Source organism: Bacillus rossius, chromosome 14 (assembly GCF_032445375.1).
Source record: "Bacillus rossius redtenbacheri isolate Brsri chromosome 14, Brsri_v3, whole genome shotgun sequence".
In the NCBI taxonomy this organism is placed as follows: Eukaryota; Metazoa; Arthropoda; class Insecta; order Phasmatodea; family Bacillidae; genus Bacillus; species Bacillus rossius.
In genome coordinates, this window is record NC_086341.1 from 26358244 (window position 1) to 26373706 (window position 15463).

Sequence of the window (15463 nt, forward strand, 5' to 3'; positions counted from 1 at the left end):
GCATACATTATTCTGATAATAAAATACCTACTCTACATTATTTATATACTAAGTGGGAGTGTAGTATCATCGATATCTGGTACAAAATATATAAACAGACAACACATGGCAAAGTAAGTACTTAAAATAAAGAGAAGAAGCTCATAAAAATGTACTAGAATAGTAAAAATTAAATGTTGGTATTTTTCGTACAAACACAAAAGAAACTATCTTCATACGTGATCAGAAACTCTGTTAACTGGTACGTGGTTATTCACAGTCACTCCAGCGAGATTGAAACTCTCGAGCTGGGATCCCGTATCCGCCACCCGCGGGACGCGGTCGGTAGCAGTTGGCGCTGCTAGGCCGCCTCCCGTACGCCCACAAATCCCCCACGCACTGCCAGCCTTTGGTTACCAAAAGGGCGCAGGGAACTCCCAGCCAACAGCCCGCGAGAGAGATGCGCGCCCCCTGAGAGACGACCGCCGACTGAAACGCCACCTCGCCACCTGCCCTGCCGAACTGTAGCCCGATTTTCTTGAGTAAGATGGTGGAGGGGGAGAGATAGGAGCAGAGGAGCAACTTTTGCTTATCTAATATCCATCAAGAAGACGTTAAGTGCCATTTTGCACTTCCGGAATTCTCAAATCTCCAAAACGTTGTCAACAAATGTCACGAACACTTTTTTTTCTTCAGAATTCATACCAATTCATGTCAATGATTACTTACAAAAATACTTAATATGCTTCATTTTGTGCCTTGAAACTAATATTGCCAAGGGAGGTCCTCTGAACTACTCTTCACGCTTTCTGTGTCACATCGGTGTTACTTTATAGCAAATATAAATTCACGTTAACCCCCCCCCCCCCCCAACCCACTTAGACAATCACCTAAAATAAAATCTTATTGAAGAGGTCACCACTACTTGCTTGTTTTCATGTGTATCACCATCATGTAAGTATTAGCATTGCTGTTAACCTATCACGAGATCATAAAAAAATGTATTTAAAGACTTTATTGCTGTATATCTCTTTATTTCTTGGTTACAAATTCCAAAAGAAACAACTGTCAGTAAACAACAAAATGATCACGATAACAACCATTATTATTTAAATAAATTAGTATGCATTTGTCGATGATTACTTATGTCTAAATAAATACATGATTACTTAAAACACATTTTAAAATAATAAAACGAAACAACAATTATCACTAAATGAGATGAACCTTGTTGGAACACTGACATAATCTTAATATCAACACGACAGAAAGCACAGGCCTAAAGTAAAATTTCACATTTCAGACAGTAATCCATAGACCTAGGAATCGTGGATAGAATCCGTGTAGCAAATACAAGAAGCTAGATCTAAGTTCACCAAAATTAACCACAGAAAAAGTTGTAACGAAAAATAAAGGTAAAGTAACAATTGTTTCATAACCAGATAAAACATTTTCGTGTACAAATGAAGATAGCCGTCCCCTTTGGACAGAGAAATTTAACTGATAAAATATAAGAATCTGTGTAACTAAGAGTAATCACAACATATAATGTTTGTAACGATGAAAATTACATAATTTATATAGCAAAATTTATGTAACATGAAATTATGTAACGAGTAAGTATAACATAAATAGCAATAAAGATGTTTTACTACTTCGAGAACTATACACATTGAAAATTCATGTTCATAGCGAAATTATTATCAATGATATAGTTGTACGATGAATGTTTACAGAGTGTGGGGTTATTTTTTTTTAGTTTGGTCAGTAATAAACTTGAATAGCAAGTATCGCAATGTACCTGCAATACAATACAATACATAACTGCCGTTAAATGTGTGCTGAAATCGTAACGATGAAGAGAAGTAACATTTATACTCACGCTACACGAAACAAAAATGCGTAAAGTTAAGTTGTGTGCTTGTGCTGAGGTTTTTTTGCCGTGGATTAAAATAATGAGAATGGACGCCAATATATATTTTTTTTTAATGTGGTATTGCCCTGTGTATGAAAAGAACAATAGCGGTTAATGAGTGGTGGCTTCATGAAGGCTCAGTGCGGGGTTGTCTCGGCGTCGAGCATCCACGCCAGCACCCGGGAGACCGGACCCAGGGACCCGGGTACAGCGGCCCGCGGCGCGCTGCCCGGGTCGCGCAGGCTCGGCGAGTAGGGCTTGCACAGGGTCAAGTCCTGGAGCGCGCGCGCGAGCGCGGAGCACGCCTCGTGCTCCACGAAGTCCTCCGCCGTCGGCCCCGCGGCGTCCAGCGGGCGGGAGTCCTCCCCGCTGTCGCTCTCGGTGAGCGCCTCTCCGCCGCGCAGGTCGAGCGACTTGCTGCAGAACACCTTGGTGTGGCGCCTCGCCTTCGGGCCGGGCCTCCGCGGCTGCCGCTGCAGGATCTTGGAGTACGTCTCCCTGCCCTTGGTCGACGGCGCGGCGCACCGCCTGCCGCTGGGCTTGTGGCGGGGCGAGGCCGCCGCCTGCTCCATCCTGTCCGCGGCGGACACCTCGACGATGTCGTCGGTCCTCCACAGGACGTAGGTCTGCTGGCGATCGTGCTCCGCCTCCGCGGGGTCCAGCACCCAGCCCACGGGCTGGAAGGAGGCGGCGGCGCCGGCGCTAGCCGACGAAGACGACGTCATCGTCTGGAAGCAGTCCAGGAGCTCGTGGGCGCGGCGGGACGCCAGCGGCGCGCACTGGTAGCACTCGGCGGGGTGCAGGGGCTGCTGGTCCCAGCGGTGGAGGAAGGTGCCCTGCACCTTGTACATCGTCACTTGGACGACTGGGAGGCCCTGGAACACGCCCACAAGTTAGGGCACCTGTCCGACCCGGCACCCACGTCTGCTCACTCTGGCAAAACAAACAGTAGGTATCTGTACAAATGCTAAAGCTACAATCGTGGAGTTAGGGACTGTTAGGAAACGGAATTCTGTGGCGTAGTTTTCGCCACCGCCAAAACGTTGCGGAAATGGTGCTTGGCCACGTCTGATGAAGTAGAATTTCCGCCGTTAAACACAGTCACCTCCATAGTAAAAGTAATTTCAAACTGTTTCCACAATGCGTGTCTAACCAAAACGACTCATGCCATGATCTCGGGGAAAAAAATAACGGCTTCACCTGGTTAAATGTAATCATGCAGAGTTAGCCAACCCCTGGCTACGAGTGTGTTTCATAGCTTAAAAGTGAACTTGCTAGGGAATAATCTTAAACATGCAATTACGAAGTGAGTATCGTCAAACCAAGGTGTTTACCAATATATTAGCAAAGAAATTAGCATTAAACTTCATTGTAACAAAAAAAAGAGTTTTGCTATTTCTTTTTGACTCCAAACATTAACATGGCCAAGATTGCGCCCCACTCCCTCACTTCTTACCTCCGTGGTTTTACACGTTGAATGTAATTTGGCAAGATCCGGACATTTTTCACAAGAAAACTTTTAAACAAAAGACTGCAGTGTGCTTTACAAAGAAAAGAACTTTTTGTAAAAACAATTGTACGAATAAGTTATTGTAGGTTGCACTTTTTAGTTTTAAACATTCAAATACTGTTTAGTGGGAGTAACATTTAAGACATTTTACTACATAATAATTATTTATTGATTCAAGGTCTTTCCAGACAATACAAAAAAAAACCACTTGTCTGTTCTGAAGTTGAAGTCAACTGGTTTTAGCAATTGGATAGAAAAACAAATTTTATCTGAATAGAGTGTAATATGCTATAAATTTGTTTAGTAAATTGAAAAGAATTCGTTAGGAAGAATAGTAAGGATGCCATCATGTAATGAATATTGCTAAACAAACACAATACCAAAACATCTGCAAGAATTAGCTTTAAACATCATTATAACCAAAATTTATTTTGCTATGCACATAGGTAAGGGGGTGGTGAGATGTTCTCATCTTGACTTCAAGTATTAACACTGCAAAGAGTGTAACACCACTCCCTTACTGCTTACCTGCGTATTTTCGCCACGTAGGCCTACGCCTTAACATATTTTAAAGTTTTTCCATGCAGTACTTCTAATCTGTCCGGCCTTCACCATGCTGAACAGGTTTGACCAAGTAAAAATTGTAGCATGTTATAAATAACACCATAAAAATAAGAGAAAAATCTGTTAGCTGTCACTCTCAACAGCACCTGATTGATAAATTCTGGTCTTATCTAATTTAATAATGAACGTGTTTCACTTAGTCATTGAGGTGATGTGAGGTTTTTTTTTGTTTTCAATCGACATCAGTTAGTGGTTGGTGCTGGTAGATTATGCGCGTGGGGTTTTCTCGGGGTTCTGGCGAAAGACCGCAGGAACCTCTTTACCCCATAATTATTGAGTTTGTAACTTGTAGGTAGCAGCTGGAGAAATTAGCATATTGCAATGGATATACATCCATTGATTTAGCAACGCCACCAACTAATGTTTTCATGTGTAATCTGTATGCGGGAAGTTGTCACGATATAAAGTACATTGTCACGGTATTAAGTATGTTCTTATGAAAGGCTACATTTATGTTAATTTTTTTTCCTTTTATAACATTTTGTGTTAAATATGGTGTGGCTCAATAAATTTTCATGTTCAGTACAAACATGTATTGGGAAGTGTATCACGAAATTAAGTTAATGTTGTCACGGATTTAAGTAGGGTATCACGAAATTAGGTATGTGTGTACTGCCATTTATTTATTTCATATAAGTTTTTATTTACTTGATATAAATTAATCTTTCATGTAGAAAATAATAAGGCAATAAGTAACCAATTTATCACATATAATAAATAATTACTGTGTTTAATATATTGCTAATATTGAAGTTCGATACGTTAGTATCACGAAGTAGGGTACGTTTGCCCTAAATGATATTTTCAGCTAAATTAGTTTTAAACGTATTTTTTTAAAGTATTTATTAAATATAATTTATAAAATGACACATAACTGCCACAAATATTTTGACAGTTTTTTTAAATTGTTGTACCGAAATGTATCTCCTTACACGCAGAAAGAAACAAAACAGTGTTGTAGACTTTCGGTAACCTAGCTCACCTTGTATTCATTCTTTGCTTTTTGTCTAGGACAATGGGCTTGTATAATTAAATTATGTAAATTTATGATTGTCACTTAAGACTTATAAGCATACACAAACACAACGCGTCCATGTCATATTCACCAGATTTTTTAAACTCTCGTACGAAAGGTGTATGTTTAGCTTAAGATTAAAAAACGTTCTTTAAATGATTCAATTAGTGGGGAATTTTTATTTAATAATTTTTTTTGGACATAACCATTGCATTTTTGTACTGTTTATCGTGAAAAATGTTCAATAATGCAAAATAATAAATAAAAATGAAAACATAAATTTACAGAGAACAAGTCTAAATCAGCTGATGTCGAACAGATGGATCCAACGAAAAAAATGACAGGTCGTCATTGTGTTGTCCATAATACCTGCTTCGTTTTATCGTTGGGTCCATCTGTTCGACATCAGCTGATTTAGATTGGTTCTCTGTAAATTTATGTTTTCAATTTGATTTCCTATTTTTTTTATTCTTGAGATTTTTCTATGACAAACAATGCAAAACTGAAATGGCGAATGTACAGAAAATTTTATTAAATCAAAATTTTAAAAAACCAGCTGCGTTTCATTATATAGTTAAAAAAAAGTTCTGCTAATAAAATGATTTCAATAGTCAACGTAGCTGGCCCGGCAGCGAATTCTAGCGGCGGGTGCGGAAACTACGTGCTATATGAGTCCAGAAGTGTAGTTGAAAACACTATTTTCGTAAATTTATCACGCTGGGAATTATTTTAAAGCATTCTACGTTAAATTCCGTGTCCCGAGTTTGGCATTATAAATTGTATTCGCAACATGGCAACACGTGAAGTTTGCTCGTTACCGAGGTTAGGATGTTACACGTCTCTGGTGAGTATTGAAATACCAGCTCAAGTTTTTTTTAAATAAGTATATATAATGCTTCCTCTTTCTACCCACGCTTTGCCCCCGGCGCGGCGCCGAGAAGGACTTCTCGGCCTGAGCAGGGGATAGTCACTAGACAGGGCCTGCGATGGCTTATTGAAGACTGTGGAAAACACTTGTGCCAACGTGAGAAAGCTATTTTAAACTAAATAATTTTATAATTTTATGTTGAATAATTTGACTGATGAAGGAATCTGATTTTATTTTCGAAATTTACTTTAGTTAACTTGTTTAAAATCGTTCATGCTAAATATGCATTATTTCTTTGATATTTTGAATGTAGGTGTTGGTGTCACCGTTCGTTTAAAAATTTAAAACTGTTATAGTTTGAATTTGAAACGAATGCAATTTGGTATTACTTTGAGTTATTTAAAAATTTGAGATGGAAAAAGTTAATAAGAAAACTTTTGGAAGAAGATGTTGGGTGCCGCACTGTGAAAATATTAAGCCTAGAAACGATGTGAAAAATTTTAGTTGAATATAAATATTTGACAATCTACAAGTAAACACGGGGTTGTTAGGTTATGTGTATTTGTTGGACTTCAGAATAAGTTATTAATTTGATGGATAGATGATAACCTAAGTTATTCTCCGAACGATTCTAATTTTGAAAAATTGGGGAGGGGGGCGGAATTAAAAATATTTCCATTAATCTGGAATAAAAATAACACCCTAGATTCTATACAATATGGAGCCCTAGATCCTGCGGTATTGGGACAAACAAAATTACCTTCTTTAACAATAACATTGAATTCAACTTTTGTACATACATTTAATAAATAAAAATCCGTTCGAAAACTATTTTAAAACCATAATTTAACATTATGCATTAATAAAATACGTATTTAAAATACATTTTTGCATGGTTTATTTCACGCTGGTTGTTGGTATTATTACTTTACATAGTGGCGGTTATCCGAGAAAAAAATAAGGAAAGAGGTTCAACCTGGGAGTGAAATCTCTCTCTACTTCTATACTCCTTGGGCCTGAGTGTATACTCACTCCATGGGTCTCCGGAACGCGACGGTGTGCCTGCAAGTAAGTGAGTCCGCTCCCCGCTAACGACCGGCCATCACTCCGGGCTCGCCTACAGCGCGATGAAACTCTGTGAATCACGCCATTTTTTTCCCTCTTTTATTTTTTCAGTGTAAAACAATTGAAACCCGAAACGATAGCTCGTGCCCGGGTATCGGCACGCGGATCCGTCATCCGACGCGCGGGGGAATCGCAGCCGATTGACCTACGTCGCGTGCCAAAGCAGAGTGCGGGAGGGGAGAGGTAATACGTGCGCATCGGCTGAAAAAGGTTCATCTTCAATCTGCGAATAAACTCTGATCGCAAAACAATCCAGGAATCTTCTTCGTCAACTCGCGGTTTCCGAGTCGTCCTGCTTCGAACAAGTTACTCAGGCCCGTTCTGCAACAACACGGAGACGGATCACGTGAACGGAACAGAGTTTCTACAATAGCACGCATGACGGTGAAAGACCACCCGCAAGGATTAGCTCGACAATGCTCAGCTCTTACGTTTACGTGGCTCCGTGCGACCAATAGAATTCGCGTATATCGCTGCGGTGGTAGCCATGTTTGTTTATTTTATAAATGTTTTAAAAATCGTTTCAATTATAAGAATATCTAGTGTTCTACTATTATTTAGTGGAATTTTTTTATATGTGAAAATTCTGCTCTGAGTTTTTAATTAAATATCTATTTCTAGGGGCAGGAAATTTTTGCGAAATAATCTAAACGCCTACTAGACTGCAACAAGGTATACCCACACCAGTGGTTTCTTCCTTGTGATTGGCGGCCGTCTGCGAGAGAAGTCGTTGCCTTGTTCGCACGAGCCACTTAAGACGAGTTTGCTTCCACACTGAATTAGTGTGATTGGTTGTTGTAACAATCGACGTGCACCTCAAAGTAACTCACCCAATCACGAAACACAGACGATGCTACAGTGTTTTAACTTCCAGCTACTCTCGGGATCTTTTCGCGAAATTTTCATGGCCCTATGTATTTCGTATCCTTGAAATGCAATCTCATTGTTTGCCACTTGTTACGTTTCCGTGCAATGTGGAAGCAGCGGACGCGGTAGTGAAATGTTCTGGGAGATCCGTGTCCGTTTCCGTGTTAGGGACTGGAAAAATTCACAGTTTCAGTGACCTCTAGGATAGACTCCACAATCCTCTACATACTCAGGCCAAAGCCACCTGCTCATTGGATACTGACTTGTGAGACCTGTCAACTGGGATGCTTGCGATTCGATAATTATTTTTTGGCTGAAGGTTCTTTATTGGCTCAGAGTCCTTCAGATAAACCGTGAGCCAATCACAGAAGCAATATAAAGTTACATGTGTTTGGATTCTAGCATAACGCGAATTTTTCCGGTTTCTAGCCATTGTAGATGATTTTGAAGTATGAAACATAAACCTCAAAATAATGTGTAACTTCTACGCCAAAATCATTTATCTTGTACCTTCAGCGGGAATGTTTACGCTGTTCACAACAGGACACAGAACTAGGGAGCATAACTGTTTAAATGTGTGTGTGGGGGGGTGGGGGTCATTGGGAGGGGTTCAAGAAACTTTCCTGTGGATTTAACATGTCTAGAACTACAGGAAATGTAAGTGTAGACTACACTTCAAGAATAATCTTAAATAGCTTGTCCTTGCTAGTAGGTTCTCAGTCATGAAATAATCGAAACTGAGCAAAATGCTTGTCACTTGTTTTAAATGATATTAACGTATTTCTAAACCTAAGGACATCGGTCTAATGCTTGTAATTGAAAACAACGGACTAGCGAAATAAAAAGTTTTTTGGGGAGTGACCCCTTGTCAATGAATATAAAAAGATTTTCTGTAAAGAATTTCACAGGACATCTTTTTTGCTGTCTACATTAATTTTTTTAAGTTTTCTCGATTGTTGCCACAACTGGTATCAAGATTATTCTGCTGGAGTGGTTAAGTTTTATAAATGTTTTGATGCGTGGGTTTTACCCTGATAACAGGATGAAAATTGCAAGTCTATTGCTGATCGAATTCATTGGAAAATGTGCAAGATATGCGATATGCAGACACCACGTTTACATTTATGACCACGGTAAAGACTGCAGTCCTTAGACTTTTTTTTAATCGGGGAATATTAAAAGTTGTACATTTAGTAATTAGTTGGAAAAGGGGGGGGGGGGGGAAAGTGGAACATTGTTTGCTCACGAGCCCGTATTTTCTCTCCTCCGCCAGGATCCAACTATCTTAAACTACGAAGAACCTTTATTTCATTTTTTTTTAACATGTGTCATTGTATAGCTCGTAAATTTACTGCAATACATTACAGTGTAACAATCTAATTTATTTTTGACTGTGTTTCTCATATGCTTAACTGATAATCTGAATTCGACGTGGCATTGTTAATAATCTACATAATAAAACTCTGAAGCTGACTTACTGACAGACAAAGCATAGCTTAAACTGGTGGGTCTAGAACTCTAGAGGCATGACATTTTGCATTGGAGTTCTTTATATACCGTACGTGACCCTAAGAAAGGATTGTTGAAAATTCATCCCCAAAGGGGGTTAAAGAGGGGATGAAAATTTGTATGGAAGTTCGTCATTCTTTAATTTAGAAATATGGACATTTGTGTTCAGGCTTCTGTTTATAAATAAAAGTCAGTTGTATCAGCATTGTTGGTAATTCATAAAAAATTAGGATCAAATTTTTCTCATAGTACACACACCGCTAGTACATATAATAAAACTGTAACGGATGATGTTTACAAATAGTAATAATGTGCCACTAACCGATGCAGATTTAACCAAAGGATACCTTAATGTCAAGTCTGTACTCACAATCTAGTCGTGAAATGATATCCGAATTATTTCAAAGTTCACAAAACTTGGTAAATCAACAATTAAATACTTTTAGGGCAGTCATTACAAATTTTTTACACTCTAGTTCCATGTTATTTTCAGTTTTTACTCGCTTGAGTTCATGATTAGAGAGTAATATATAAATATCAAAGGGCGTAGACTATGGTCATATTCATGCTAAAAGATATCGTCACAAACCCTCAGCGGCCGTAAGAATGCATGCAAGGACGACTCACGGAAGACTGCATCGGCGATTCTGTAAGAATCCTTGCAGTTATTCGGAAAGTTAACAAAAATGGCTGACATCCTTTAAGCTGCACTTCTCAGGGATCATTTAGGCTAAAAGGTCCTTTAAAGAGACACTCGGAAACAGCCGGAGTTTATATATATATATATATATATCTGCAATTGGGTACAGAAGTGCCCGGTGGCAAGCATTCTCCCTACTTTCCCCGCAATCTTCTTCACACTCCCAACCGACACACACTCCTCCTCCAGCATATTCCATTCCCTTACCGTCCTCACGACCATCAAATTTTTCCCCCTTTCTGTTCTCCTTCTCTCTTTGAAAACCTTCCTAGTATTTTCTTTCCTACTTCTAGGCATTCCCATTTTGACTCGTCTCCCCAGCTCTCCCCATCCTCCCACTCCACTCAGCACCTGGTACATCTTGACCAGTCTCTCCTTCTGTCTTCTGTCCTTTAAGCTCTCCCATCTCAATCCTATCATCATCTCTGTGGTATTGCACTCCCCCTTCCCTTCTTTGTCCATTCTCCTCCACTTGCCCTTCACCCATCTAGCTGCTCTCCTCTGCACCCCCTCCAGCTCCCTCTCTAGTACTGCCGTGTATGGGTCCCACACTGCTGCGGAATACTCGTATATGTACAAAGAATATATTTTAAAAATAATAGTATATTTTAAATACCATATACTTATATTATATTATGTATATATATTTTTAAATAATGGTAATAAGATGTGTTACAGAGGCCGAAAACAAATTTTTTTGTAACAATGCCCCATAGATTTAAATTAATTTTGCAAGACACACTTTTTGTTTGCACTTTTAGAAGGATAGTCTTTGGAAACTCAGTTGCCAACGATATCACTTTTAAATTGCAAGGCAGAGCTTTGTACCATTTGCAATTTTGCAAAGCTCTGCCTTGCGGGTTTTACAAGTGATATCTATGGCAACTGGGGTTCCAAGGATTTTCCTTGTAGAAAGCACAAAACAATTTACAGTGTAGTTATTCGTGGCGTGATGTAACATTTAGGATATTTTCCATACTGATAAGTTCCATCGTTCCAACAGGCCGCAATTCTTTGTCATTCGTGGGCATCGCTCCCAAAGCATTCCGCGCGAACAATAGTTCATTGTGAAATCATCTTGCTGGTACGTTTAATTTTTCCAGTTATTCGTAAGCGAAAACGGGGGGGAATTGGGCGGGGGGCAGATTCTGATACTTAAACTAATCTTTCCAATTCCGTAGTGAAATGTTCTGGGAGATCCGTGTCCGTTTCCGTGTTAGGGACTGGAAAAATTCACAGTTTCAGTGACCGCTAGGATAGACTCCACAATCTCACGTTAGTATCTTAAGTCGGAATTAAAATAGTCCATCACCTCGGTCCATCCGTCATCCATCCGTCAATCACGATTATATTGGAAGTTTCTTAAGTTTTTTTTTTCAATTCTTTAGATGCCGACATAATTTTTTAAATCATATTTGAACTTACTTTAAATTTTATGTTTTGAAACAAAAATCATACGATTCACAGAAGTTACCATAGTGAAAAATATTGAGTTTAATGAGTTATAAGTGCATAGCTAATATGATTGTCAAACTAATGTAATTATACGAGATAAATTTTCTCCAAAATTTAAGTTTTCTCAACAGTTGGCAGCATGTATAAGGGAAAATAGTATGACGGAAGAACGGAGTGTTGTAGATCTATATCCCTCCTTGTGCAGTGTGTAGATCGTACAGCGACTGACGTAAGAACGTATGACGGACGGACGCGTCGTGCTATTGTACGGCTGGCGAAGTTTTTGAAAATTATTTTCACTATCTCAGATTTTTTTCAATAGTTATACAGAGACCTGTAAAATTCGCGGATTCATTTCGCGATAGGATAGAGTCCAAATACTTTTGACATTATTTTGCTTCAGTGATTGGGCCACAGTTTATCTGAAAGACTCTGGGCCAATAAAAAATCTTTAACAGAAGAATTAGCGAATCACGATCATTCCAGTCAACAGGTGTTACGAGTCGGTAACCAATCAGCAGATGTAATTTGCACGAGTGCATAGAGGATCATGGAGTCTATCCTTTAGGGATTTGAAATCGCGAATTTTACAGGTCTCTAGCATACAATATAGGACTAAAGGATGCCCTTGCGATGAATTGTGCATAAGTTTATGTTTTATGAACAAATAGATATCTTTTGTACTTATCCGTATCCAATTTTGATCAAAAACCAATAATAACCAGGTAGGCATGAGCGATGACGCGATGACGCGATGAACGTAAAAAAGCACTAATATATTGCAAATTATGTTCACACTAATTATTTTCAAAAGTCTAAACTATAAAGTGATGAATCACGGATTAAATTTTTTATGTTTAATATTCATTAAAAATGCCACATAAATTGTAAATATGGGATTGTAGTGAAATTAAGATTGAATAATTAGTTTTTCTTCTAAAAAATAACGGGGAAGTAATAATAAAGTGAATACAAATAATGTAATACAGCACAATAAACTGAAAATTACTTAGCGTACTAATGTCAAAAATACACCATACATTTTGCTTTTTACTCACCAAAACATAACCAATAAATTCGTCCATAACTGCACGATGCGCTATCAGTACTTAGCGTCGATAATGTTTAAAAATTACTAGGAATCTTGATTTCATTCAACCAGGAGTTTCCGTTGTATGCTGGAAAAAATCAACTCGTTGTCACGTTAAATATAAAAATTTTTGCGTGACTTGCAAACTATTCCAGCGCGAATACCTGCGCGTCAACAATTAACTGGCTGTGTAACTTCTCGTCACCCGAATTGTCGCAAAATTACGAAAGGAGTCTGGAAGACGCTACAGTTACCAACAGATAAAAATAAAAAAGGCTTTGTTTTCAATTCAAGTCTGATTGCCGATTTATTCATGTATCGCATATTATATCAGTGAAATTATCCCAAAAACTTAGGGGCCTATTCAAACATAAAATTGAGGGTGTCTAGTAAAAAAAATAACATTTTCGTTCTTTTTTAATATTTTGTGAAAAAAATGTTGGAAACACAATCTGGAGGAAACGGCGAAAGGAAAAAAAATATTAATCTAACCGCAATTGTTTTTTATTGCAAAATTATAAAATGGAGAACAATTCACAAACACTGACAATATTTTCTAATTCTACGCATAATTTGATTGGAAAATAGTTTGTTAAAATATTTAAAACATTTAAATTGTGCATTAAATTACTGTGTAATGTAAAAAACTAATTTTAATAATGGTTTTACAGCATACATTTCGTACTTTTTTTTTACCTTTAGTATCACAACAAAATATTTTGGGAACTGGTTTCCAAAGAATTTCATGGTATAATTTCTTACTCTCCCAGTTTAAGTACGGAATTGATGTTTGTCACCGAAAGTAACCGAGTATCATGGAGTTAGACCGATAATAAAGAAAGACGTGCTACAAATTTGAACGCAATGCTTGAGTCTAACAATACAGTTGGTTATAGTCTGTGTTTAGATTAGAAGAAATTACTTTACATATGATTTATAAAAGCTAAATTTGTATAATTTAAGATCTGCAAATACGGTATGTAAGTTTTTAAACTATAACTTACTGATAGGACACTTCGTACGGAAATTTTGTGTTTAATTTCCCTTAATTGGCCAGCAATGTTTTCGACGTAGATTCGACTGCTCGCATCCAACACCAATATATTACGCTCTAATAGATTGTTCCGAAAAATTTTTCTAGCAGTCATTAAATGTTAGTAAAAATATACAAATTCACTGTGCAAGGTTGAACACTTGTAATCATATTTGACGAGAATATTGTAGTACAGCTAGTAAAATGAAGGACACATTTTAATTGACCAAGTAAGAACAATCTTCTATGTATTGGTACTATTAGCATGGGTCTTAAAAATATATTTAAAAATTAGTACATGATATTTTTCAAAGGTCTTTTTCGTGTGCAAAATAACTGGACTATATAAGCCTCATCTTGCTTCTGTGGTTGGTAAAATATAAATTTCTCACGTCGCAGCTACTTGCAGGCGAATCACTTGAAAAATTCGCTATTTCAATTACCTCCAGGATATACTCCACAGTCCTTTACACGGGGAAATTTCCCATGTTCATTGGTTGCCGAATTGTGCGACGTCTCAAATGGGTAGCCTGTGATCGTGTGATGCGTCACTTCGATGGAGCGTTTCTCACGAGTAGAGACGCGGTTTTTTTTTTTCGTGTGTTCATTGGATACACTTAAATTGTCTACCTTTGATCAAATATTTTGAAGTTTGATGGGTTCTAATCCGTGGCAGAACTATAATCCAACTACCTCCCAGGTGCGCTCAAACAATATTAACAAAAAAATAGGCTTATAACAAAGTCCTGTGCTATAGCAGGAATCAGAAGCAGGTAGTGTGTATGAATAAGTAACACCTTACTATGACTCACACTTAACCACGTTACGTAAATAAATAGCAACATTTTGATACAGATTCACAATATCAATAATTTATATTTTATTTTAAACCATAATTTCAAGGAAAACACGCAATAAGCATATAGGCCTATAAAAAAATTGGTTGTAAAGTCGGTTTACGGACGATAGTTTAACGTGACAACGTCATAACAAAACATTGATGAAATGATTGCATACTTTTATGAATAAAATTGAATCATTTTTTTAATAATAAAAGAATAAATACTTGAAATTATACTAGTAATCAGATTTTTAAAATGCAAGAATAATTAACTTTTATTGCCGAAATTGTTGTTGTAATAAGCAATGAAAACCACATTAACTTTTCACTTCACTTTATAAACAGTCGACGAAACAGTTCACGTCTAGATGACTTGTAATTAATTTTAAAAACTGGCGTTTAGCTATAAAGTTTAAATATAATTATGAACAAGTTTTCATATGAATAAACTATAATCAAATATCTAACATAACTTATTATTACTGCACTCGCCAACAGATGCTTCTTTTTTTAATAATAAAAGAATAAATACTTGAAATTATACTAGTAATCAAATTTTTAAAATGCAAGAATATTTAACCTTTATTTCCGAAATTGTTGTTGTAATAAGCAATGAAAACCACATTAACTTTTCACTTCACTTTATAAACAGTCGACGAAACAGTTCACGTCTAGATGACTTGTAATTAATTTTAAAAACTGGTGTTCAGCTATAAAGTTTAAATATAATTATGAACAAGTTTTCATATAAATAAACTGTAATCAAATATCTATCATACATTTTATGAAATTACCATAATAATAACATAATTCTTTAGTCAATTGTAACAACGTGCCTGCTTCCCGCAATAGCGGATATATATCGCGTTTAATTCGGTTCGCGTCCGTCACCGTAGATAGCAGCACGTTAGGGGAATAACATTATTTCGTTT

General features: G+C 37.4%; 1 protein-coding gene across 1 annotated transcript; it reads right to left on the reverse strand.

Moving 5' to 3' along the window:
- Positions 1 to 992: 992 nt before the first annotated feature.
- On the reverse strand, positions 993 to 12860 carry LOC134538938 (uncharacterized). Its single transcript, XM_063380554.1, has 2 exons — positions 12626 to 12860; positions 993 to 2769 (listed from the first exon to the last, which is right to left on the reverse strand). The coding sequence occupies exons 1-2, from the start codon at positions 12650 to 12652 to the stop codon at positions 2032 to 2034; spliced, it is 765 nt and encodes a 254-aa protein (XP_063236624.1). The 5' UTR covers positions 12653 to 12860; the 3' UTR covers positions 993 to 2031.
- Between the last annotated feature and the right edge of the window lie 2603 nt (positions 12861 to 15463).